At 41.9% G+C, this 25208-nt stretch overlaps 2 protein-coding genes across 2 annotated transcripts in view; both read right to left on the bottom strand.

The window, feature by feature from the left end:
- The window catches only part of LOC101617395 (zinc finger protein 548), a 473530-nt gene that overhangs the window by 405324 nt on the left and 42998 nt on the right, over positions 1-25208 (bottom strand).
- LOC123454773 (vomeronasal type-1 receptor 1-like) lies at positions 20191-21132 on the bottom strand. Its single transcript, XM_045134156.1, has one exon. It carries the CDS (start codon positions 21130-21132, stop codon positions 20191-20193), a length of 942 nt encoding a protein of 313 aa, XP_044990091.1.

Consider the following 25208-nt stretch of genomic DNA (forward strand, 5'->3'; position numbering starts at 1 on the left):
TGGCACATGCTTTTGAAGCTCCTTTGCAGTGCAGAGAAAAAGTCAATCCAGATTAGTTACTTGGAGATTGTCCTTTTAGAAGTTCTTTTATTTATTTTTTTTTTTCTATACACTGTATCTGAGAATTTAACTTGGAAATCTTGTAATTGACCCAAGGTTAATTGAAATTTTACCTCACTATGAGAAAAGATAAATTTTAATTCACGCCTTTCCAAATCCATCCGCTAGTAAATAAAAATATAGAAGGAAAAGGGAAAAAAAAAGGCTATGGTATAGCTATAGATAATACAATATAATTCTAATTTAATTTTTATTTTTCTTGCTGAAGGGTCTGTTATATTTTCACTTTTCACTGTAGATCATGACTTTTGTTCCTTCATTTTCCCCCATATTCTGCTATCCTTCCATTTACCACCTCTCCCTTTTGTTCCACTTGCTAGTTTCAGTCTTATTTTCATGTAATCTGCACACATATGGTTTTATGTATCTATAAAACTAGAACCCACAAATGAGAGAAAACGAGTGATGTTTGTCTTTCTGTGGTTAACCCACTTGGCTTAATATCTCCAGTCACATTCATTTTACCTCTTCAAACAAAATGATTTTCTTTTTTATATTTTAAAAACTTTTTGGTTATTTATTTGCAAGCAGAGAAATAGAGAGCACAACAGGGGCTCTTGCCACTGCCAATAAAGACCAGATGTGTGTGTGGCTTTGTGCATCTGGCTTTCTGCATCAATGGGGAATCAAATGTGCTTCACAAGCACGTGCCTTAAGCCACTGAACCTTCATCTCTCCAGCCCAACGTGACTTCTTTCTATAAACTGGAAGAAGTTATTTTTTAGCTGAAAAAGAAAATCCATTGTGTTTATTAACCTCATTTTCTCTATCTGTTCCTCTGTTGATGGACATCTGGATCTTTTCTTTTGATGACTGTCAAGTCCTCATCACAACTCTCCTGCTTCACTGTATTAATCTTTTCTTTAACAAATTATTATTTAAATTGTACAAGTCTAATTAATTTGCATATTGATAGTTTATGAGAAGTATCTTATAATTTTTTCCCCTTTTCTGACTTTGTACGTGTGTCAAGCTTTTCTCTTCATTTATCTAGTTAATTGGGATGAGCAGTGGTCTGCCTGGCAGCTTTCTCACATTTCACATATTTACATGTTCTGTTCTATTTTAATTTCAGTTTGTAACATGCTTTTTACCTTTATTCTTTTATTCTTATTAAATAATACATCTTCATCTCTGTTTTATGTGTGACAATAGGTGGCAACTATTATTTTACATTATAAATTTAAAAATTATATTATAAAATAAATTAACAGTTCTAGCTAAAATATTTGTTGGATGTAAGACATGGCTCAGCGGTTAAAGGCCCTTGCTTGCAAAGTCTGATGGCCACAGGTTGAATTCCCCAGTACCCACATAAAGCCAAATGAACAAAGTGGTGTATGCACCTGGAGTTCATCTTCACCTGTTTCTTTTTCTCTCCCCACTCCCTACTATCTCTTGTTCTCTGTCTCTCTGTATGTGTGTTTGCAAGTTAAAAAAAAAATAAAATAACTATTTGTCATTCTTTGCATTAAGACTTTGTTTCTATAGCTCTCTACCACATAAGGTTAAAATTTGTCATCCCTCTACAGAAAGGTCCCAAAAGTTTAATAAGATATAATTATTGGGCTGGAGAGATGGCTTAGCAGTTAAGCGCTTGCCTGTGAAGCCTAAGGACCCCGGTTCGAGGCTCGGTTCCCCAGGTCCCACGTTAGCCAGATGCACAAGGGGGCGCATGTGTCTGGAGTTCGTTTGCAGAGGCTGGAAGCCCTGGCGCGCCCATTCTCTCTCTCTCTCCATCTGTCTTTCTCTCTGTGTCTGTCGCTCTCAAATAAATAAATAAAAATTTTAAAAAATTTTTTAAAAAAGATATAATTATTAAGCTATTTGCCAAGTCAGTTGACTTACAGTGACTGTGTTTTACAGCACTTTGTTTGGTTCCACTTAACCACAGGAAGACTTGTTCGGTCCATAGCAGCTGTCGTTAGTGAATTTCTCTTTGTCCTGGCAAATGCTTTTGCTTGCACTTATTGACAACCTCCATACATACTCACAATATAACACGATCATAATCCACTCCTACCTCCCTTCTTTGTCCTCCCTCCCACCTGCTCCACTGAAACTCTTTCATTGCACATTTTTAAGCTTACTTTCATTTTTTTTAATTCATTGAAATGGCTACAGGTAATTTAGATTACATTTGGCATTAAACTATATGTTTATAAACTGGATTAGATGCAATATTCCATTTTTGCTCAGTCCATGGTGTGTCTCTATGATTATTTCATTCCCATGATAATATATTCCTCAAATACTTGTGTTTTAATGTTCCTTCCAATGATTTTAATGTTGCTCTGAAAACTTACCTTCATATAAGATAGCCTCCTTTATAATTAAAAAGTAATATTATTTGTAGACAAGAGATCTGTTTATTTCTCATCATTTTATCTAGCATACATATATTAATAATCATACCATCATTTTCAATAAAATTTTACATATTATTATGTTGCTCAAGTAAACATTTTCAAATATAAAAATATAAATTAATATCTTTTTCATTTAAAATGTTGACATGTCAAAGATAGTGTTTTATTCCACTGAAATAACTGCAGCAGGAATGGGATGAGTCAACACAGTGGGAGTAGCTCTGGATTTCTGGTTCCAGATCCACTTGAGAATATGCTGTTTCACTGTCCAGATGAACAGTTGGTGCAATTCTAAAAGAAAAGTTCTTTAAAGAGACATCTACCCTTTAAATGTTTCATTTAACATTTTCTTTTCTTTTTTTTTTTTTCTTTTTTAGATGTAGTGTCTCTCTCTAAGCCAGAATGACCTGGAATTTACTATGTAGGCTCCAATTGACTTTGAACTCACAGCAGTCCTCATATCTCAGCCTTCTCAGTGCTGAGACTGAAGGAGTGGGCCACCGTGCCCAGCCCATTTACCATTTTCTTAACTTAGTTGGTATTTCTGTAGTTTTTTATTTTATTTATTTATTCATTTATTTGAGAGAGAGAACAAGAGAAAGAGGTAGACAGAGAAAGAAAGAATGGGTGCACCAGAGCCTCAGCCACTTAAAACAAACTCCAGATGCATGCACCACCTTGTGCATCTGGCTTTATGTGAGTCCTGGTGAATTGAACCCAGGTCCTTAGGTTTTGTGGGAAAGTGTCTTAACCTCTGAATCATCTGTTCAGCCCTATTTCTGCATTTTCCTTCATGACTAAGAGCGTGTTTATCTCATGTAACATACTGCCCATCCCCCCATCATACAAATAAGACCACTTTGAACACTTAAGAAAATTTCCTTCTCTTACTCTTCCCATATTTCAGTATTGGTAGGATTCTTATAACAACATAGATCCTGGCATCACTCTGAAAACTGTAATTATCTGACAACATACTTAATAACTGGTTGATCTTAGAAATCCCTGTACAATAGTCACAAGTTACTTTCTACAAATTGTTCAATGTTCCTTTTATCTGGGTTGTTCAGACCCCAAATTCATTGCAATTTTTCACTCCTTAATTTCAGGAAAAAACTGATCAATATTTTTGAATAAAATACTGTAACAACTTTAAAACAGTGAATAAAAGCACATTATTTTCAGCAAAATAAAAAGAACATGATTCAGAACAAATATACAAAGTCATTGATGGAAAGAGATGTTTATAAGGCAATTATGTCTTACTTATCATAATGAATGTCCAATATATGGCAGTGGATATAGCTCCATTGGGAAGAGTGCTTGACTAATTTGCATGAAGCTCTGAGTTCAATCCTCACCAATGCATGAACCAGGTAGTTGTGGCATGTGCCTGAAGGATCCTAAGTTCAAGCTCATCCTCAGCTACATAGCGAGTCTGAGGCCAGCCTGAGAGACATATGAGCCTGTCTCAACAACATAAGACAAATAGATGTGTGTGTGGAGAGAAAGAGAGAGAGAGAAAGGAAAATTAAGTGCAGAGAAAAATCACAGACTTCAATCTAAGAATCCAAGTACCAGGGACTTGCCATCTCATTTTATCTTACTACTCATGATAGAATAATGGATCATCTATAGAAAAATCCATATAGGCCTAGAGAGATGGTTTAGCACTTAAGGCACTTGCATGCAAAGCCTAAGAACCTGGTTTGACATAAGCCAGATGCACAAGGTGGTGCATGTACACAATGTGGTGCATGTCTGGAGTTCATTTACAGTGACTAAGGTCCTGGAGTTCCAATTCTTTATCTGCCCCTCCCTTCCTCCCCCTCCCCTCCTCCCTCCTCTCTTTGTCTCTAATAAATAACTCTTTTTCTCAATTTTTATTAACATTTTCCATGATTATAAAAAGTATCCCATGGTAATACCCTTCCTCCCCCCCCCCCCCACTTTCCCCTTTGAAATTCCATTCTCCATCATATCCCCTACCCATCTCAGTCTCTTTTATTTTGATGTCATCATCTTTTCCTCCTCTTATGATGGTCTTGTGTAGGTAGTGTCAGGCACTATGAGGTCATGGATATTGAGGTCATTTTATGTCTGGAGGGAGCACGTTGAAGGGAGTCCTGCCCTTCCTTTAGCTCTTACATTGTTTCTACCAACTATTCCACATTAGACCCTGAGCCTTGGAAGGTGTGATCAAGATGTTACTCAGTACTCCAGTCACTTCTTTCCAGCACTATGATACCTTCTGAGTCATCCAAGTTCACTGCCATCTGAAAAGAGAGAAAAGTGAGAGTAGCATTGATACAAGTGTATAAATATTAAGAGAAGTGCTTACTGGGCAGTTTGATAGGCATAGTACATACATTTATCCAGACATCAGCAGATCTTCTATGTTTTGATTGGAGACATCCATTGTAGGACTGGGTGATCTTATTGGATTTATCTGCATTTTATTTTTCATTTGCACTGTGGTCTGCCCATAACAATGCAGGTGGTAGGGAGAGTGGGACTGAAGTCCTGGTGGGTGGGCGAGTTGTGCGGCTTTCACGTGGGGCAGATGGAGGAGGTGGCTTTGGCATGGGGCAGGGGAGCAAGGGGCTTTAGCAGACAGTGGGAAGCAAGGGCCTTTGGCACATGGTAGGGGCGTGAGCCGGGTGTGGGAGTCAGTGGCTGTGGCGGGGGCGGGAGGGGGGGAGCATGAGGGGCCTTGGCAGGGGGCAGGAGAGAAGGGGTCTTTGGCGTGGTGTTGAGGGAGCGGGTCGCTCGCCTGTGCATAGCAGCGCAGGTGGAGCTATGCTGGCCTGTGTCCCCTTGCCCGCAGCTAGTGAGGAGTTACCTGAGGCTGGGACTATGGCTGGGAAGGCTGCCTGGAGGACTTGGGGGACTGGTGGCTTACCAGAGAGGGTGGGAATCAGCTGATTCCCTTTTATGTCACTCTGCGCCCTCACACTGGAGGTCTATTACAGACTGCTCTCCCCTAAGAGTCCCAGTGGACCCTTAATGTCTTGTTTTTCCTTCCCCAGAGAGGTGTGGTGTGGTTAGGCAATAAGTAGAAACATTTACCATAACAATTACCTAAAGCTTAGAATCTCATCCTCTATTATATACCAAAGCAGATTTGGTATCTGAGCCACATTTATTGTAGGCCACATGTGGGCCATGTTCCTTCCAAGTAGCCAAACAAATACCCTTTCCTGATAGCACAAACTGTGACTTTAGATACACAACCCTTGTTTAATTAGACACTATTGGGATTTGGACTTCTCTAATTTTACATTTCATTGATCACTGTCCAACACTTTTATTTTTATTTTATTTTATTTATTTATTTGAGAGCGACAGACAGAGAGAGAAAGACAGATAGAGGGAGAGAGAATGGGCGTGCCAGGGCCTCCAGCCTCTGCAAACGAACTCCAGACGCATGCGCCCCCTTGTGCATCTGGCTTACATGGGCCCTGGGGAACCGAGCCTCGAATGGGGTCCTTAGGCTTCACAGGCAAGCACTTAACCGCTAAGCCATCTCTCCAACCCTGTCCCACACTTTTAATATTTACTCATATGTATCTTCTCAGGGTTTATAGCATTATAAATTGAGAAAACCCTGTGGTATTTTGAAATGTGGCCCAACTTTCTATGAGACACACTTGTCACTCACCTCACCAAGCCTGCTGAGACCTAAGCCAGACAGAGATCTAGGAGGACAGGGGTGCTGGATGTGAATGCCGAACAGTCCGCCATATGAAAGGTAGCTGCTTTGGTGGAGGTACCATCATTACCTCCTACATATTTTGAAAGAAAATCCTCCCCATCAATTTAGAAGCTCTGGTTAAGAATTTAATCAATGTCCTCACACTCATTCCATCTCAGAATGCTCTTCTCATATCCCACTGGGTTTCCAATTATTTGTTTCAAAAACAAGTTCCCACTCATCAGTTTCTGCCACTCCTGATGAGTATTTTATTTACATACGTTAAATATCTTTCAGTGCTCTGTGGAATCCCAAGTGCTTTTCAGAGATAATCTCCACTCCCCTTGCACACTGCACTTACATGTGATATCACAACCACTCCCTGGCAAGAAGGTGAGATCATGGAGTCTGAACCTTTATCTGGGGTTTCAGAAACTCTTCCACACACTTCACAAGCACTCACTTGAGGAGGACACCAAATCCAACCAACTACATATAGCTATTTGCTCATTCACTCACCCAGACCCTGGAGATACACAATGCAGTTCCTCTGCATGTTGCCATTGTAGGAGTCAGAGTAGAATGGAAACCTATTTATGTGAGACTATGTGTCATAGGATAAGCACAATAAAGTCCTTTGTATGGTGATGATAAGACATTTATTTCTGCTCTCTTTCTCTACTGCTCCCTCCCTTCAGTTGAAATCAACACCCTCTTGATGCTAATGTAATGAATATTGGACATCTGGATCTGGGAATTATCTTCCTCATTGAAACTGGAGTTAGGATGGTTGGGAAATGTTTCCTCCTTTGCTTTTACAGTTTCTCTTTGTTCACTGTGATCCACAGACCTAATTTTCAACCAACTAGCCTCAGCCAACTCCTTGCTCCTGTTCTCCAAGGGGATTCCTCAAACAATGGTGGCCTTTGGGTGGAAATATTTCCTGGATGATGTTGGATGCAAACTTGTCTTTTATTCCTATGGAGTGGGCACAAGGGTTTCCTTGAGTACTATCTGCCTCTTCAATGGATTAAACTCAACCCCAGTATCTGTAGGTGGATGGAAGTCAAGATGAGATCTCTAAAGTTCATTGGCTTCTGCTGTTTCCTGCGCTGGATCCTGCACCTTTTGATAAGTTCAGTTATTGCCATATTCATGAGTGTTTCACAGAATAGTAAAAACTTTATTGTGGAAACCCACTACACTTCTTGTTCCTGGACAATAGACAAGAGATTTGGGGCATTCTATGCAGTCTTATACTTTTCTCTTGACTTGATAAGTCCAGTATGTATGGTCTGGGCCATTGGATCCTTGGTCCTTGTTCTTCACAGGCACAAACTGAGAGTCCAACATATTCACAGCCTCAAAGTCTCCCTCAGACAGTCCCATGAAGTCAGAGCCACCTGTGCCATCCTACTCCTGGTGAGCTCCTTCGCTGTGGTTTAATCTGTCTACACCACGTTAACTATTTGCATGACGCGAGTTGCAATTCCAGGCCAGTGGACAGTGAACAGTGCTGTGCTGTGGCGTCCTGTTTTCCAGCATCCAGCTCCTTTGTGCTCAGCCTCAGGGGTACCTGAGTCTCTCGGCTCTGCTCCACCTGCAAAAAGAAGAAGACAGTGTTTGCCAGTCCGGATGTGGAGTTGTAAATTTGTCTTGTTGCTAGATTTCAGTCACTTTTGCCCCCAATATGTGTAAACATTTATCAGTGTGACCATTTGCAGTGATGTAGGGCAAACAAAGCCAGTAATCAATTATTCAGTTAATTTTACAAAGATTTCTAAATACAGTTGTGATTTGAGTGTGAAATTCCCCCCCCCCCCCCAAGAGGCTAGTGTGCTTGAGTGCTTGGTTCTCAGCTGGTGGAACTGTTTGTGAAGGTAGTAGAGCCTATAGGAGCCAGAACTGGTGAGCCATTGTGCACAGGCTTGAGGTTTATAGTCTGGACCCACTTCCTGCTCTGTCTCTATGATTCCTGATTACATAAGCAAGGTGGTCAACTGGCTTCCCATTCCTATCACCATGCCTTCCTCATTGTGATGACTAAACCTTCTGAAACTTTAAGCCTAAATAAGCCCTTCCTTCCTCCCTTAAGCTGTCTCTTTTCTGTCAAGTGTTTTGTCACAGCAATGTAGAACGTAAATAACATAATAATTCTGTAAATATCTTCAAAGAAGTTCAAGGAATTTTTGAAACAGTGTAAGAAAATTTCTATTTTCAAGGAAATTTCTTATTTGTAGTCTTGTGAAGACGTATGAGAAATTTTTAAAAAATATATATATTGAAGACTTAATGTGTAAAAGAGCTTGCTGTGACAATGTGAGGCCAAGGTTGGATCTGCAGGGACTCATAAAGCCAAGTGTGATAGTGTGAACACTGTGGCGACAGTGGAAGCAGAGATGGCGATGCCGAGCCGCAGAAAGCCCAAGGTTAGATTGGCTGACACACACAGCAGGGAACAAGAAAGAGCCTCCAACAAGGTAGAAGGTAAGAACAAACACCTGAAATTGTCCTTTGTCCTCCACATGCATTCTGCGACCTGTGGGCACCTGTACTTTCATGCAAACATACACAGCACACGAGAGAGAGAGAGAGATAATGGGGCCCAGTTATTTTTGACTGAAAAGTCATCTTTAATGAGACCATGCTGCCAAAAGGCTAGGAGATATGTTCTAACCTGACAACAAGTAGCTTGTTTGAGACTCCGACATTCCTTACTCCTGGACATTTCTGCACTCTCATGTGTGTTGTCCAAATTGGGATCAGGAATTTGAGAAACATTGTGGTGTCTGAACACATGGCTGGGCCATTAATAAGCAGATGGAAGGTGAATGACAGAGGAAGGAAAAAGGATGTTAAACATTCTAGTACCTGGGTATTGTGGTGCACGCCTTTAATTCTAGCACTCAGAAGGCAGAGATAGGAGAGTTGCTATGAGTTTGAGGCCATCCTGAGACTACATAGTGACTTCCAAGTCACCCTGTGCTAGAACACCCTACATCAAATAAATAATAAACACTCTGTGTGGTGGTTTGATTCAGGTGTTGCCCATAAACTTAGGTGTTCTGAATGCTAGGTTCCCAGCTGATGTAGAGTTGGAAATTCATGCCTCATGGAAGCAGTGTATTGTTGGGGGCAGGCTTATGGGTGTTATAGCCAGTTTCCTTTTGCCAGTGTTTGGCACACTCTCCTGTTGCTATTGTCCACCTTATGATGGCCAAAGGATAATGTCCATCCTCTGCTTGTGCCATCATTTTTCCCTGCCATCATGGAGCTTCCCCTTGAACCTGTAAGCCAAAATAAACCTCTTTTTCCCACAAGCTTCTCTTGGTCAGGTGATTTCTACCAGCAATGCAAACCTGACTGCAACAGTAAAGTGGTACCAGGAGTGGGGTTGCTGCTAGACACCTGACTGTGTGGCTTTGGCCTTTTGGAGCTGATTTTCAAGAGGCATGTGGAAGGATTTGAAACCTTGGCTTAAGAGATGCATTGCAGTGATATAAGTACAGCTTTATGGACTATTCTTGTCAGAGTTGAAAGACCTGAATGCAGTAAGAACTATGGACTATGAGGTTTGGCTTATGAAGGTGAGAAAAAGCTTTGCTTGGACTGGGCTAGTAGTTTGTGTAAGGCTTGCTTTTATGCCCATGTCCTGAGTTATGCAGGGTTGCTTTGCATAGAAATGAACTGGCATTAGCAGAGGGATATGTCACAGAAAGAAAAATCTTTGGGTGAACTTCTGCCCATTCAGCTGCAATTGAGCGATTACAACCTTTGAGATGGGGCCAGTTGACCTACCCTGGGGCAACAGGAAGAATGTAGACACTTTTGAAGTACTTCTGAGTGCTCAAGGAGTGTTCTATTCTTCAAAGTCTGCTTTATTCCCCCCTGGATTAACAAATTGTCACCCTACCTGGTATTGTGGAGTATAAGAAATGCAGGAAAGAGAGGGTCATTGAGTCTGCAACATGGTCATGTGTTTTGGAAATGGTCATGGGCAGTGTGAAGCAGGTTTGCTGGATACCTGCATGGAGACCCAATGGAGCCATGAGGATGAACCATGAATTGGTGGAGACCCAGTGGAGCTTCTGGGACCATGAGATGGCTGCTAAGGAAAGCTGCTGGCCCTGATGAAGTTCTCCAGGACTTTGAGTAGCCTAGCTGGAAGTGCAGAATTGGAATTCCAGAGACTTATTGTTGGTTAGAATTAGTAGACTTGGACATTTGTCACTGGCTAGAGTTGTTGGGCTTGAAGCTACAAAGTTTGATGTTTGCCCTGCTAGAGTTGTTGGATTTGGAGATACAGACTTTGATGTTTGCTCTGTTTAAATCATGTATTGCTTGAATATTTCTTTGCTATGCCCAATGCCATCTTTTGCAGTGTGAATGTTTATTCTGTGTCATTATGGGTTTTTTTGGGGGAGAAGGAGGTTGGTATTATGGCTAAGTTAAAAGAGCTTGGACTATGGGAATGTTTGAACATCATTAGGATTGATAAAAACTATGGGGACTTTTAAAGCCAGGTTATTTTAAAAAGTTGTATCCAGTCAGAGGAGATAGCTCAGGCAGTAAAGTGCTTGCTGTGCAAACAGGAAGACCTGAGTTCAATCCCCAAGACCACATTTCAAAAACAAACAAACAGGCAGCTGGTCATGAGAGAACATGCCTTTAATCCAAATACTTGTGAGGCTGAAGTAGGAGGATCGCTATGCATGTGAGGCTTACTTGCTAGTGTGAGGCCTTACCTTAAAAAGCAAAAAATAAAGAGTCAGTGTTGGGTTGGAGAGGCCCTGGCATGTCCATTCTCTCCCTCCCCCCTCTCATTAATAAATTATGTAAAAAATATTTTAAAAAGTCAGTGTTAAGAAAAATCTTTTTCCCTGGGTCGACACAAAAACACATCTTCTCCCCAGATAAGGTACAGATGACAGACCTTGGTGTGTTCTCTCTCTTTCCTTGCAAATAAATAAATAAAAGAAAAAGCAAAGCTCCTTCTGGTCCATGTAGACTCTGGATGCTAATTCCAGGAGCCTTTAGAAGCATGCAGCTGAGCCTTTCTTTGCTTGAAATGACATTCTCATTCCCACACGGCATTATTGGTGCCACAAGAGCTACAATACCCAGGAGCATCTGAGCCCTTAAGCCAATCAAAACCCAAGAAATGGACATACCCATTCATGCACTATGATAGAGTGGGAATTTGATTAAGATTTACCAACTAGTGGTGGGAGAAAGGGCTAATCAAAATCTAAGAGGGTATGCATAAATCATATGGAAACCTGCTATTTTGGACAATGGTACACCTAGAAGCCATATAATGTTACTAGAAAATTTTCAGTGCCAAGGATGGTATACCTTCCAAGGAGTTGTTGGACAGGATGGTTTCTGATGCCCTCAAAACAATACAGGCCATTTCTGAGGCTCTTTGTTTCCCACCAGGAATAGATAGTAAGACTCTATTGCTGAAGACTCCACAGTCTTGGGCTGAAAAGTCACTGAGAAATCCTCCTGGAGCTAAACTGAAAATCTCCACATAGACCAGCTGACAGAAAGCTGGAAAGAAAGCTACATTGTATGCATGGGAGGGAGAGAAATCACCAGTGGATATAAACAACAGTGGATACTGAAAGCCTTAAATTTGGCCAGCTAGGCCAAATGAGCTAATAGGTGCCATAGTAGAATTTCTGTTATGGGGAAAACCAACCACTCTCTAATTAGACTGGAAGCCCAAGTCCATGGGAGGGAATACATGCCTGATACTGAAAACCTATGACAGGGGAAGTCATAAGACCTAGGGCTCTAATTCATGATGGTATCTGGATAAATGATTATATTATGCTTACCAAACTACCTGGTAAGCACTTTCTTAGTGTTCATGCCCATATATTAATGCTACTCTCATTTTTGGTTGAAGAAGCTTCTCTTTTCAGATGTCTGTGACCTTGGGATAACTCAGAAAGCACCATAATACTGAGAAGTGGCAGAGGAGTACTCAGCACTGAAACATCACTATCACACCTTCCAAGGTTTGGGGTCTGTTGTGGAAGAGGTGGCAGAAAGAATGTAAGAGCCAAATGAAGGGTAGAACTCCTTACTTTGCACTCTTCCAGACATAAAATGGCCTGGCTATCCATGACTTCACAGTGCCCAACACTACCTACATAAGACCATCATAATAGGAGGAAAAGGTGATGGCATAAAAACAACAGAGAGACTAATTGAGAGGGTAATGGAGTATAATGGGGAAAGTGGAGGAGGGAATTACCATGATTTATTGTCTGTTGCAGTCAGGTTCACATTGCTGGCAGAAATCACCCAACCAAAAGCAGCTTTGGGGAACAAAGGGTTTATTTTAGCTTACATACTCGAGGGGAAGCTCCATGATGGCTGGGGAAAATGATGGCATGAGCAGAGGGTGGACATCACTCCCTGACCAACATAAGGTGGACGACAATATCAACAGGAGAGTGTGCCAAACACTAGCATGGGGAAACTGCTTACAACACCCATAAGCCCACCCCCAACAATACACCACCTCCAGGAGGTGCTATTTCCCAAATCTCCATCAGGTGGGAACCTAGCATTCAGAACACCTAAGTTTATGGGGGAACACCTGAATCAAACCTCCACATTGTCTATAACTATGAAAGTTGTCAATAAAAATAATAATCGTAGAGCTGAGCATGGTGGTGCATGCCTTTAATCCCAGCACTAAGGAGAACTGTGAGTTCAAGGCCACCCTGAGACTACATAGTGAGTTCCAGGTCAGCCTGGACTAGAGTGAAACCCTACATTAAAAAAAAAAATCAGTAAATAAAGGAACAACAACAAAAAAAAAATAGACTTACCCATTAGTCTTTTGAGCTTGGTGTCAACCCCATAGGTGCAAAGAAAAAAGAAAGTATGAAGCATCACACTGTTTTCGCTAAAGAGAGGTGGGATTGAAGCTCTACTGGCCTGTGCAAGGTAGAGCCCCTGGGGCTCTTGAACTCATCACCCTACTTCCCTAGTCCACATGCCTCTGATGCATCTGGTGCAGGTGGATGCGTCCCTCATTCCTGTCCCAAGTTCCCAAGCCTCAAGTGAGAGTCTCTTTGGTTTACTACCATCCAGACTTCTAGATTGGGGCACTAGCATCCCTCAGCACCCAGCCCCATGTCTGACCGCCAGTAGGATAGATTATGTAGACTATGGCACAGAAGAGTCTGAAATTCTACAAAGGTTCCAGATGGAGGACATTCAACAGGAAGAGGATGGTGTGGAGACTGGGATTTAGGAAGGAGAGTGTTCATTCACTTCACAGTGGTAGTTCAGTTAGTGAGCCAACAGGGTGCTGGTGGAAACTACCAACTGGGTGGAGGGGCAGCGTTATGTGACAGGTGATCCAAAGCATATGGACAGGACTGTGGAATGCTGACCCTGGGTCTTACTGTCAGGCTTCAAGAAGAAAAGTGTACCCAACTTCTGTGGTCTGCTCAGTATAGCCACAGCAGCCTGTGGCAAGGATCGGGTCCTGTATACCGAGCCTCAGACCTCAGAGTCTTTCTGCCTATGTGCCTATTGTTATGGGTGGACATAGTGATTACGAGGACCATAAGGAGAGAGCAAACACCAGTGGTTTCTGGTTCTGGTATTTCCTCTGAACTGAGAAATTAGGTAGGTGTGTGGCAGGAGGGAGATCTGTGGGAGGAAAGATGGGTTGTTAGCAAGGCCCTTTCATGGACCTGGCTCTCCCCATTGTGGCAGGGTCGGGTGAACTTGGAGGACATATTTGTGTACTTTTCCCAGGAGGAGTGGGAACTCCTTGAGGAGGCTCAGAGACTTCTGTCCTGCCATGAAGTGATGCTAAAGAACTTTGCACTTACGGCCTCTCTGGGTAAGGGCATCATACCCACCCCACTGTTCTGGGATGTGCTCTGCCCTTCCTACTTCTCCCATGTCCCTCACTGCCATGGCCTCTTGGGTTTGAGTAGTCCCAGGCCCTGCTATTCTGGAAGCTCTCGGGGCATGTCCGAGAGTCGGGCACCTTACAGCCAGGCGAGTGGATCTTATAATTCCTTTCCTTTCACTGCTGGTGCCTCTATGTATCCATGACTTGTGTTTGCCCCAGATTCTACCCTCTTTCTCTGGGTTGATGTCTCCTCTGAATTGTCTGTACCAGTTATTGTAGTGACCACTGTGGCCACCACTGGTAGGGAGAACTGTGCAAACATAGCGAAATATATCTAGTTCTGCTTTCTAGGATGGGACACCAAGCCAAGTGTTGGCCACACACCTGCCCTGTCAGGCCTTTGTGGGTATGTATCTTCCATGCTTCGTGTAATGGCTTCACTGGGCCTGGGGAGTAAGTTGTGGGCACTTGGGTGAGAGGACATGTCTCCAGCCTTTGTCAGAGAGACTCTCAGTGGATGTGACCCTAGTGAGGGATAGGGAAATGTGTGTGAGGGTGGAACTCAAACCATTCATAACCCTTCTTTCGCCTGTAGTGTTTGTTTTTTTAGTGCAAGACCATTGTCTATGATTCATTTTGTCTTCTTTCTCGTGCACACACTTATTTATACATGGTCCTCTCCGTTGCTCCATGTATGGTGCTTTCTACCATTAGCATATAGGCCAATATCATGAGGTGTGCCTATGCCCCAAGTAATCCTTAAACACTAGCTTCATAGTTGCAATCTGATCTTCTTGAGCAGGAAAATATCCTTTATTAGAGGCTCCCATCTTCTTCCTGCGCTCTATACCATAATTATGTTTCTTCTTAACCTGTTCCTCCTCCATTGTGACACTCAGACACAAGCTACTACAACGCCATCCTTTACTCGACTTGAGTTGAATCCTTGTCCTGACCTCCTGTTGCAGTTGTAGGCAGGCACCACACATATACCCTTGAGTCAGTTTGTACCTGGCCAGTGTGTCTCTGCTTTCAGGTTGCTGGCATGGAGAAGAAGTCACACTCTGAGAAGAGCACTTTGCAGAAAGAGTGTCACAGTGCAAGATTACCACAACAGACTGTTCTACCAAGAAGGTCCCTCCCTGTGAGATATATGGTCCAGTCCTGAAAGAAATTTCACAGCTGCCTAAGCTCCAGAAAACTCACCCTGGGGAGAATCCATGTACATGTATGGAATATGGAAAGCAATTGTGGTTTAAGTATAAACCTCAAGGCCCAGAAGCACACTGAGGATAACCCCTGTAGGAGAGATGAGGGGGAGTCATTTTGTGTGAAGAACTCTCCCTCCAACCCTCAGAAATGCCTTTTATGGCAGAAAAAAAGTTGTAAGGACTTCCCAAGGAGCTCAAGCATTTTCCACCACCATGCCCTCATCATCAGTGGAAGCCACATCATGGCACCAAGCACAGGAAGGCTTTTCACAGTGGACAGAGCCATTACAAGTGCAGTGAGCATGGGAAGGCCTTCAGCTGCAAAGACTCACTTGTTCAGCACCAGAGAGTCCATGCTGGATAAAGGCCTTATGAGTGTGGAGAATGCGGGAAGTTCTTCAGCCGCAAACCCATACTTGATCAGCACCAGAGAATCCATCCTGGAGAAATGCCTTAATGAGTGTGGCATATGCAGGAAGTTTTTTTTTTTTATTTATCTATTTTTGGGTTTTCGAGATAGGGTGTCACTCCAGCCAAGGCTGACCTGGAAATCACTATGTAGTCTCAGGCTGGCCTTGAACTCATGGCAATCCTCTTACCTCTGACTCCGGAGTGCTAGGATTCAAGGCGTGCACCACCACACCTGGCCAAGGAAGGTTTTTAATCATAGCTCTAACCTCATTGTACGCCAGAGAGTACACATTGGAGCAAGGCCTCACAAATGCAGCAAGTGTGAGAGAGCCTACAGCCACAAACCTACACCTGTTCATCCATGAGAGTGTGCACTCCAGAGAGAGGCTTTATGAGTGCGGTGAATGTGGAAAATATTTTGGTCACAAACACAGATTGATTAAACATTGAAATGGTCACACCGGGGAAAGACCTTATGAGTTTGCATTGCATGTGAGAAGTGCTTCAGCCAAAGCTCTGATCTTCTTGCGCACAAAAGGGTTCACAATGGTGAAAAGCAGTATGTGTGCCGTGAATGTGGAAAAGCCTTTATCCACAAACATGTACTTGTTCAGCTCTACAGGATTCACACTGGAGGAAGGCCGTTTAAGGGCAGTGAGTGTGGGAAGGCCTTCAGGCAAAGGGAATCCCTCATCCTGCACTGGAAAGTTTACTCCTTGACCATAATGACTGACATCATAGGAAAGCTCAGCCTACTCTGTGTGTAGCCAACAGCCAGAAGTTGGACCTCATACATTTGAACATCCACTGTGGGGAAATCCTTGCTATCAGCAGCATGTGAAGCTTTCTGGGGCTATGTTGACTTCTTTCCTGCCCAGGACTCTGCCAGAGTTACATCATTATAGAGCCCGGCAGCGTTCACCTCGGTCGCCTTGAAAGACGCACTTCCATGCTCCTCTGATATAGTGGTCAGTAGCCTGCATCTGTTGCAAACCCTATTCTTTTCCCACCCTTCCTCAAGCTGGCTAAAATGTGGACGTGACGTAGCTTTTCCAGGGTAACTACTGGTCACTTTTCTCTTCTGCATGGATATGGTTGGTCTTACATAGCACTCCTAATGTATCTGTCCAACCCCGAAGACACATGACTCAAAATGCCTGTCTTGTAGGCTCTCCTAACAAGCCTCGATGTTTAGCTGACTTTTAGTCTGGAGTTGGTCCTCACGTCGTGGCTTGAGTTAAAAGCAGAATCGAGCTCCATCAGCATTAAGAAGTAAACAGCCTTTGAGAAAGCCCCAAGTGCGGCATGGAGGTGGCCAAACTAGCTCTCGTTTTATTTTGTTTGTGAGAGGGAGAGAGAGAGATAATGGGGGCACCAGTGCCTCCACCACTGCAAATAAGCTCCAGGAGCATGCACCACCTTGCACCTTGCACATCTGGCTTACATGGGTCCTGGGGAATCAAACCTGGCTCATTGGGTTTCACAGCCAAGTGCCTTATTGACTAAGCCATCGCTTCAGCCCTGGTTCTTGTTTTATTGTTAGCCTGGCCTGCACCACTGCTTCAACTGTCCTAAGAAAGAACACTGAACCAACCAACAAGTATTTTAGCTGCAAGACAATTGACACTGGGAAATGAAATCTTTATTGTATCTATAATAAAGGCATAATCAGAGTTATATTAAATATGAAACAAACGTCTGGGATTGGGAAGGTAGCTCATTTGGTAACATGCTTGCCTTGAGAGCAGAAGGAGCTGACTATATATATATAAAGATGGTGGTACATGTTTTAATCCCAGCACCGGGAAGGCAGAGACAAGAAGATCCCTGGGGGCTGGAGAGATGGCTTAGCGGTTAAGCACTTGCCTGTGAAGCCTAAGGACCCCGGTTCGAGGCTCGGTTCCCCAGGTCCCATGTTAGCCAGATGCACAAGGGGGCGCACGCGTCTGGAGTTCGTTTGCAGAGGCTGGAAGCCCTGGCGCGCCCATTCTCTCTCTCTCTCTCCCTCTATCTGTCTTTCTCTCTGTGTCTGTCGCTCTCAAATAAGTAAATAAAAAAAAAATTAAAAAAAAAAAAGAAGATCCCTGGGTCTCTCTGGGAGTCACTGTTCTAATTAGTGAGCTCCAAGCCAGTGAGAGACTTGGCCTCAAAAAGAGGTATATGGTGTTCGTGAGAAATGACAACTGAGTTTGTCTTCTTGCCTACACACACATACATACATACACCTACAATATAAACATACACACATACATACATACACCTACAATATAAACATACACATTTAAAAAGGATAAAAGTCAACATCAAAACATAGGAATATATTTGTTCCCCTGTTAAATGTATGTGTATACATACATAAATATGTATATATATACACACACAACTACATATATATATGTATATATATATACACACAATCACATACATATACATACATATACATATACATATATATATGTGTGTGTGTGTGTATCCCAACATATACATATATATGTTGAGGTTTTTACACACAAAAGAGTATAAACCCATCATCATGTATAGTCTGGTAGGCATTAATATAAAAGTATAAGCTTCTAAGAATACTTACTAACATTATACATGATATTAAATGTGCTTGGGATACATGATATATTTCCCATATATTTATTTTTATTGAATTTTTTGTTGTTTTTTGTTTTTCGAAGTAGGGTCTCACTCTGGCCCAGGCAGACCTGGAATTCACTATGGAGTCTCAGGGTGGCCTTGAGCTCATGGCAATCCTCCTACCTCTGCCTCCCGAGTGCTGGGATTAAAGGTGTATGCCACCATGCCCAGCTTACTTTTATTGAATTTTTTGATGTTACAGAGTACTCTTTTTCTTTTGAAGGTAGGGCCTCACTCTAGCCCAGGCTAACCTAGAATTCACTATGTAGTCTCAATTTGGCCTTGAACTCATAGCAATCCTCATACCTCTGCCTCCCGAGTGCTGTGATTAAAGGCGTGCGCCACCATACCCAGTAATATTAAAGAGTTCTTACATTGCTAAGTAATGCCAGAGCATCCAATGAAAGAAATGGTATAATTGACAGCCTCAGCCTTCCACCATACAGTATATTAAGATTTGATTCATGTACATTTTTATGATTTTACAATAAACAAACTATAACAAAGTTGGAATTTAAATCTGCCATTGGCCTTCAGATTTCCGGTATGGAATACCATTAAACAAACTTCGCATTTATCTCAATTCACTTCTCAATAACGACCCAAAGGCTTTAGGGAGGGGGAAATTGCATACTTTTCAAGGAAAGTATGTGGCTCAAGTTCTGATTAAAGTTTAACCAAGAATTTATTATTTCTGAATAGATCTTAAGGGAAAATAAAATGCATAAGACTAAATGTTACAGTTTGGGAATGGAACCAAATTTAAGGCTTCCCTGCTTCTCCATAAATACAAACATTGACATTTCAAAACAACAGCATTTAACCATAGAGCTTATGTAAGTAAATGAAAAAGTATTGTACAAATCCTTGGTGTTTCATATGATAAGAGATTATATGAAAATAGTTAACAATGTGCTTATTTTTCTAGAGAAAGGAATAGGACTTTAGAAAATACTTTCATTCTTTGACATTTAACTAATCTCCAAATTATTCACCTACATGAAACTAGCTACTAAAACATTGTGTTAAAAAAAGTGAAATTTTCATGTTAACTTGGTAATTTAGAATTTACCCTCTATGAAAATTAATGTTATATATTTTTATTTAAGTTAAAGACTTAACATGTTGATTAAATATTTTATAAATCATTTTAGAAGGAACTAGGACACTTTTATACATTGATTTATCCCTACCTATAATCTTTCTTAGAAGTCCATGTCTGTGGTGCTGTCCTAAGTGATGAACCAGCATCATTGTCCTTTCCTAGTTTCACATCTTTCTGTTCTCTCCATATGCGTAAGGGTGTCCTTCAGTCCAAGAGGCTGCATATGCCTTTCTTGCAAAGGCCTTTCCAAATAGCTTGTACAAGCAGCACATGAATCAAGTTCTAAAAGCTATCCGTGGTTTGTAACAGTATGTTGCTTTCTCATTAATTAGAGAAGTTTGCCAAAAATCTCTGAACTCAGAATATTCCTGCATGAATTGGCTTTTAAGTTCAAATTGTATGGACTACTTCCAGGAAGGTCAGACAGAGTTTCCTTTGTGTAAAATACATAAGTTCTTTTTAAAATTTCTTTCCATTTTTATTACATTTTTCTAAGACAGGGTCATGACGCAGCTCCCACTGCCCTGGAGCTCACTATGCCACCCAGGCTGGCCTCAAGCCCTCACCTCCTCAGCCTCCTGAGTGCTGCCACACCTGGCTCAGGACTTTTTCTTTTAACCCAATTCTGACTTCCATGTGGAAAAGGACGTCATTACCTGTTTTTTACTTAGCATGATAACTTGCAGACAGTGCATGCCTTTGAGCAAACATTGCAATGAATGACAGAGCCCATGAAGACAATAGATTCATGCCATGGCAACCAGATTAGCAAAGAGGGTTTTCCTTGCCATGCAGGTGAAGCACCAGTAGGAGATTCGGGTGTCACTGAAAATGAGCACAAAGGGGCTGAATGCTGGGAAACAGGACGCCATGAGCACAAAGCTGTTCACGGACCACTGGCCTGGGTTCACCGCTAGAGTCATCCACACAGTCATGACAGTGTAGACTGAATAGAAAGTGAAAAATGAGCCCACCAGGATCATGACAGTGCATGTAGCTCTGACTTCATGGGACGACCTGGAGGAGACTCTGTGTTCACGAATATGTTGGACTCGCTGCTTGTGTCTGTAAAGGGCAAGGACAATGGAACCATTGGCCCAAACCATGAAGCCTAAGCTCATAAAATCAGGAGAAAAATAGAGAATGGTAACTAAAGAGGTAAATTCCTTGTTCATTATCCAAGAGCAGCCTCCACGGTTACTTTTTCCGCTATGGTTTTGTCTACTCAGGGAACCACCCACGACTATAAGATTACAAGAGCTTAAGAAGATGTGTGGGATCCAGCAGAGAAAGCAACACAACCCAATGAACTTGAGGGATCTAAACTTGAGAGCCATCCACCTGCACAAACTGGAGTTGATTTTAATGGCCTGGAATCCGTTGAGGAGACATATAGTACTGAACGAAACTCCTGTAGCCAATCTGTGGTTATAAAAGACAAGTTTGCATCCGGTATTACCCAGAAAATCTTTCACTCCCAAAGCTGACATGGTCTGAGGTATCCCCTTGAAGACAAGAACTAAGAAATTGGCTATGGCCAGTTGGTTGAGAATTAAATCTGTGGGTCTCACATTGTTTCCAAAATATAAAGTGAAGCTATACCAACAAAAAAGAAAGGAATTCCCAAGGATTCCAACTACAGTCTGGATGAGGAAGATTGTCCCCAGTTCCACTTTTCTGGAAGTCATTGCATCAATATTTGGGGAATGCTGCTTTTAGTTGAAATTGGAAGAATCAGTAGGGAATTAAAAAAAAAAAAAAAGTTCTATCACCAGAGACAGTTTGTCTTCTTTATTCCAACCATAAAGTCTCCTTTTGAACAGGAATTAAGACTTGGTGCCTATTTATGCAAAGGCAGTGCCTGGAAATACAGTGGAAGTGTTGTTTGTCCATCGATAGCAAAGAAAGCGCCTGGATGAGGATGCCCTTCATGACAGATCTACAACTGCAAAGGGGAAAGACAGAGGTCTGGGTGTCAGTGTCCAGTGGGGTTTGCACACCTGACAGTTTTGAAGAAGAAGATTAGTTAACAATATTACTGATACACCAACAAGCAGTAGAAGTACAAAGAAAATATTATATGGGTCTACACACATCATCTCCATAAAACGTCTAGATGTGCAGGGGGTTGGGAGGTGCATGCCTTTAATCCCAGCATTTGGGAGGCAGAGGTAGGAAGATTGCTGTGAGTTAAAGGCCACCCTGAAACTACACAGTGAATTCTAGATCATCCTGGGCTACAGTGAGACCCTACTGTGAAAAATAAAAAAAAGGCCTATGCAGGGCATAGTGGCACACACCTTTAATTCCAGCACTTGGGTGGCAGAGATAGGAGCCTTGTGAGTTCAAGGCCACCCCTGAGACTACATAGTGAATTCCAGGGCAGCTTGGATCAGAGTGAGACCCTACCTCAACAAACAAACAAAACAAGGCCTAGATGCACACTCCCTAGCTGCACCAAATTTGTGCACATACGAAGCGAAGGCACTGAAATCCGAGAACGTTCACTTCTGCACTGCACACACCATGTTTGCTGTTGCGCCCTGTGGTCTCATTTTCACAGCCCTTCTGCAACGAGGGAACCTCATCTGTAACCTTACCCACTTCCACAAGGAAATTTCAAGACTTTTAAAAGTTTTATATCTAGGATAATAGATATTTATTTCTCATTTACATTTGTACAATCCTGCTGCCATGTGTCACAGCTATCTTCCCTATGTTTCTTCACACTTTTGTATGTCATTAATTTCTGCATTTTACCACTTGTTTTGTAATCAATGCCTTCTAAAATTACTCTTAGATTACACTGCAGCCAAAATCCATGTTACTTTTTCCAGAACATGTTCTTTTAAAAATATTTTTAAAACATATTTATTTATTGTTTATTTATTGGAGGGGGTAGATAGTGAGAAAGAGAATGGGCATGTCAGGGCCTCCAGCCACTGCAAATGAACTCCAGACACATATGCCTTCTTGTGCTTCTGGCTTATGTGAGTAAGTGGCTATCTGGGGAACTGAACCAAGGTCCTTTGGCTTTGCAGGTAAGTGTTTTAGCCACTTAGCCATATGTCCAGCCTCAGAATGTATTCTTTTTTAAAAAGATATTTTTTTATTTACTGATGAGAGAGAAAGAAAGAAGTATGGGTGAACCAGGGTCTCTTACCTCTACAAACAAACTCCAGACATATGTGATACTTTGTGCATCTAGCTTTATGTAGGTACTGGGGAGTCAAACCTGGGCTAGCAGCCTTTGCAGCAAGCATTTTTAATTGCTTAGCTATCTCCCCAGGTCCCAGAATGTATTAAGTGATTAAAAGAACACAGTTATGAACAATGTGCAAAATAATGTAAATTGTCAGGTGTAGTAGTGCCCACCTTTAATACCAGCATTAAAGAGGCTGAGGTAGAAAGGTGCCATGAGTTCAAGGCCAGCCATTGCTACTGAGTGAGTTCCATGTTAGCCTGGGCTACAGTGATACCCTGCTTCAAAAAAAAAATATTATGGTAAATTACTTAAACTAGTAGAGAAAACACATAGCAAAGAGTTATTGTGGAAGAATGACTTTTGTGGAATTCTCTTATAGCTTTGGCTATGTGCAAATGTAAGTATGCTACATAATTACTAAATAAACCAGAATGAAATTTTTAAATCCCATAAAATCAAAATCAAACAAAAATTGGTAGTCTATCTATGCAAGCGAAAACCACATTCAAGTGAGTTTAACATACAGAAACACAAACACATGTATATAAGTAACTATAGTTAAATAGAACAAAAGATTTGGATATATTTAAGTCAATATCATTGTCATTATGTTATATTGCATTTGCAAAATGTAACCATGAGTAGACAGAATGTTATATGCACAAGGTTTTAATGTTGTTTTTAAAACTATATCATCACTTCAATACTTTTTTTTGTTTGTTTGTTTGTTTTGTTTTCAAGGCAGGGTCTCACTCTAGCCCAGGCTGACCTGGAGCTCACTTTATAGCTACAGGTTGACCTTACACTCACAGCAATCCTCCTACCTCAGCCTCCCACATGCTGGGATTAAAGGCATGTGCCCCACACCCAGCAGCCCAAAATTTTTATTGAAAAACTATGTATTATGCCTGACATGGTGGAGCATGTATTTTATACCAGCACTTGGGAGGCAGAGGTAGGAGGATGATCATGAGTTCTGACACCACATAATGAATTCCAGGTCAGCCTGGGCTAGAGTGAGACCCTACCTTAAAAAGGCTCTCAAAAAGTCTAGGGATAGGTAAGGAAAATTAAGTCACCATAAATCTTGTTCTTAATTATATTTTTGGTAACATGTATCAACGTATTGTAATAAATAAATAAGCCCACATGTAATTGGAAAATAAGGCTTTTAGCATCAGAAAAAGGAAGTACAAATGTCCTTACTGTTACTAAACTCTAAACCCCACAGACTGAAATAAGCACACTGGAGCCAGCGCCTGCAACAGTCAGACAGAAAACAGCTGAGGAGGTGGCAGCAGGTGCTGGATACACCCTGGGAAGAGGTGGTACAAGCAGTGGAGCCTGAGGAAGAGAATCTCCTCAAGCGGCTACCGCTGAGGTCAGTGGCATCAACAGCACAGGCTTGCTCCCTCTCCTTCCCCCACCCACTGGTCCTGCACAGCCAGAGAGACGTGAGCTGCAGAGGTGACCAATGTCTGGAACACCATGAGCAGCAATCGGAAGTCTGCGGACATGGAAGCTGAAGTGAGAGTTCCAGGGGACCCTAGAGGGTCCCATAACAAGTCGGATGTGGTGGTGTACACCTTTAACCCCAGCACTCAGGTAGGAGGATTGTTTTGAGTTTGAGGCCAGCCTGGGACTACAGAGTGAGTTCTGGGTCAGTTTGGACTAGAGTGAGACCCTACCTCGAAAAAAGAAATGCTAAGACTACATGAAACAAAAGAAAATTAATTCTTTGAAAATATTTAAGATTGTCAAACATTTGTCCAAACTTATGCAAAGAAGATTCAAGCTAATGAAATTAGTGTTAAAAACTGAGAAATTGGGGCTGGAGAGATGGCTTAGCGGTTAAGCGCTTGCCTGTGAAGCCTAAGGACCCCGGTTCGAGGCTCGGTTCCCCAGGTCCCACGTTAGCCAGATGCACAAGGGGGCGGACGCATCTGGAGTTCGTTTGCAGAGGCTGGAAGCCCTGGCGCGCCCATTCTCTCTCTCTCCCTCTATCTGTCTTTCTCTCTGTGTCTCTCACTCTCAAATAAATTAATAAAAAAATTAAAAAAAACTGAGAAATTAAAATATATCAATTAAAAACAGTGGCCTCTGGCTTAACTTTTATATTCCAGTAAATTGGAATATTTAAAAGAAATATCTACCTAGATTAAGTCAAGATAAGATAGATAGTTTAAATGGCTCTGTAATCATAAAATAAAGCAATAATAAAAACATCTCCCAACCAAAAAATGTCCAGACCCCAATGGATATACTCCTAAATTCTACCAGGCCTTCAAAGAAGAGTTAACACCAGTGATTTTCAAACTATTTCATAAAATATACAGGTAAGAAACATTACCAAGGCCTTTCTAGGAAGTTAATGGTACCAAAACTGAAATGACACAAAAACAAAAAGGGAAACAACAGACTAAACTTCCCAATGAACATAGATGCAAAAATGGTCAGTAAAATACTTTCAAGAGCCCAGGGAGATGTCCCCATTTTGTAAAGTACCTGCCATGCAAGCACAAGGACCTGAGTTTAGGTCCCCAGCACCCATGTAAAAGC

Source organism: Jaculus jaculus, chromosome 14 (assembly GCF_020740685.1).
Source record: "Jaculus jaculus isolate mJacJac1 chromosome 14, mJacJac1.mat.Y.cur, whole genome shotgun sequence".
Classification (NCBI taxonomy): Eukaryota; Metazoa; Chordata; class Mammalia; order Rodentia; family Dipodidae; genus Jaculus; species Jaculus jaculus.

Excerpts from the sequence above, each read along its gene's own strand:
- LOC123454773 (XM_045134156.1), bottom strand. The coding sequence starts at position 21,132 with ATGACTTCCAGAAAAGTGGAACTGGGGACAATCTTCCTCATCCAGACT.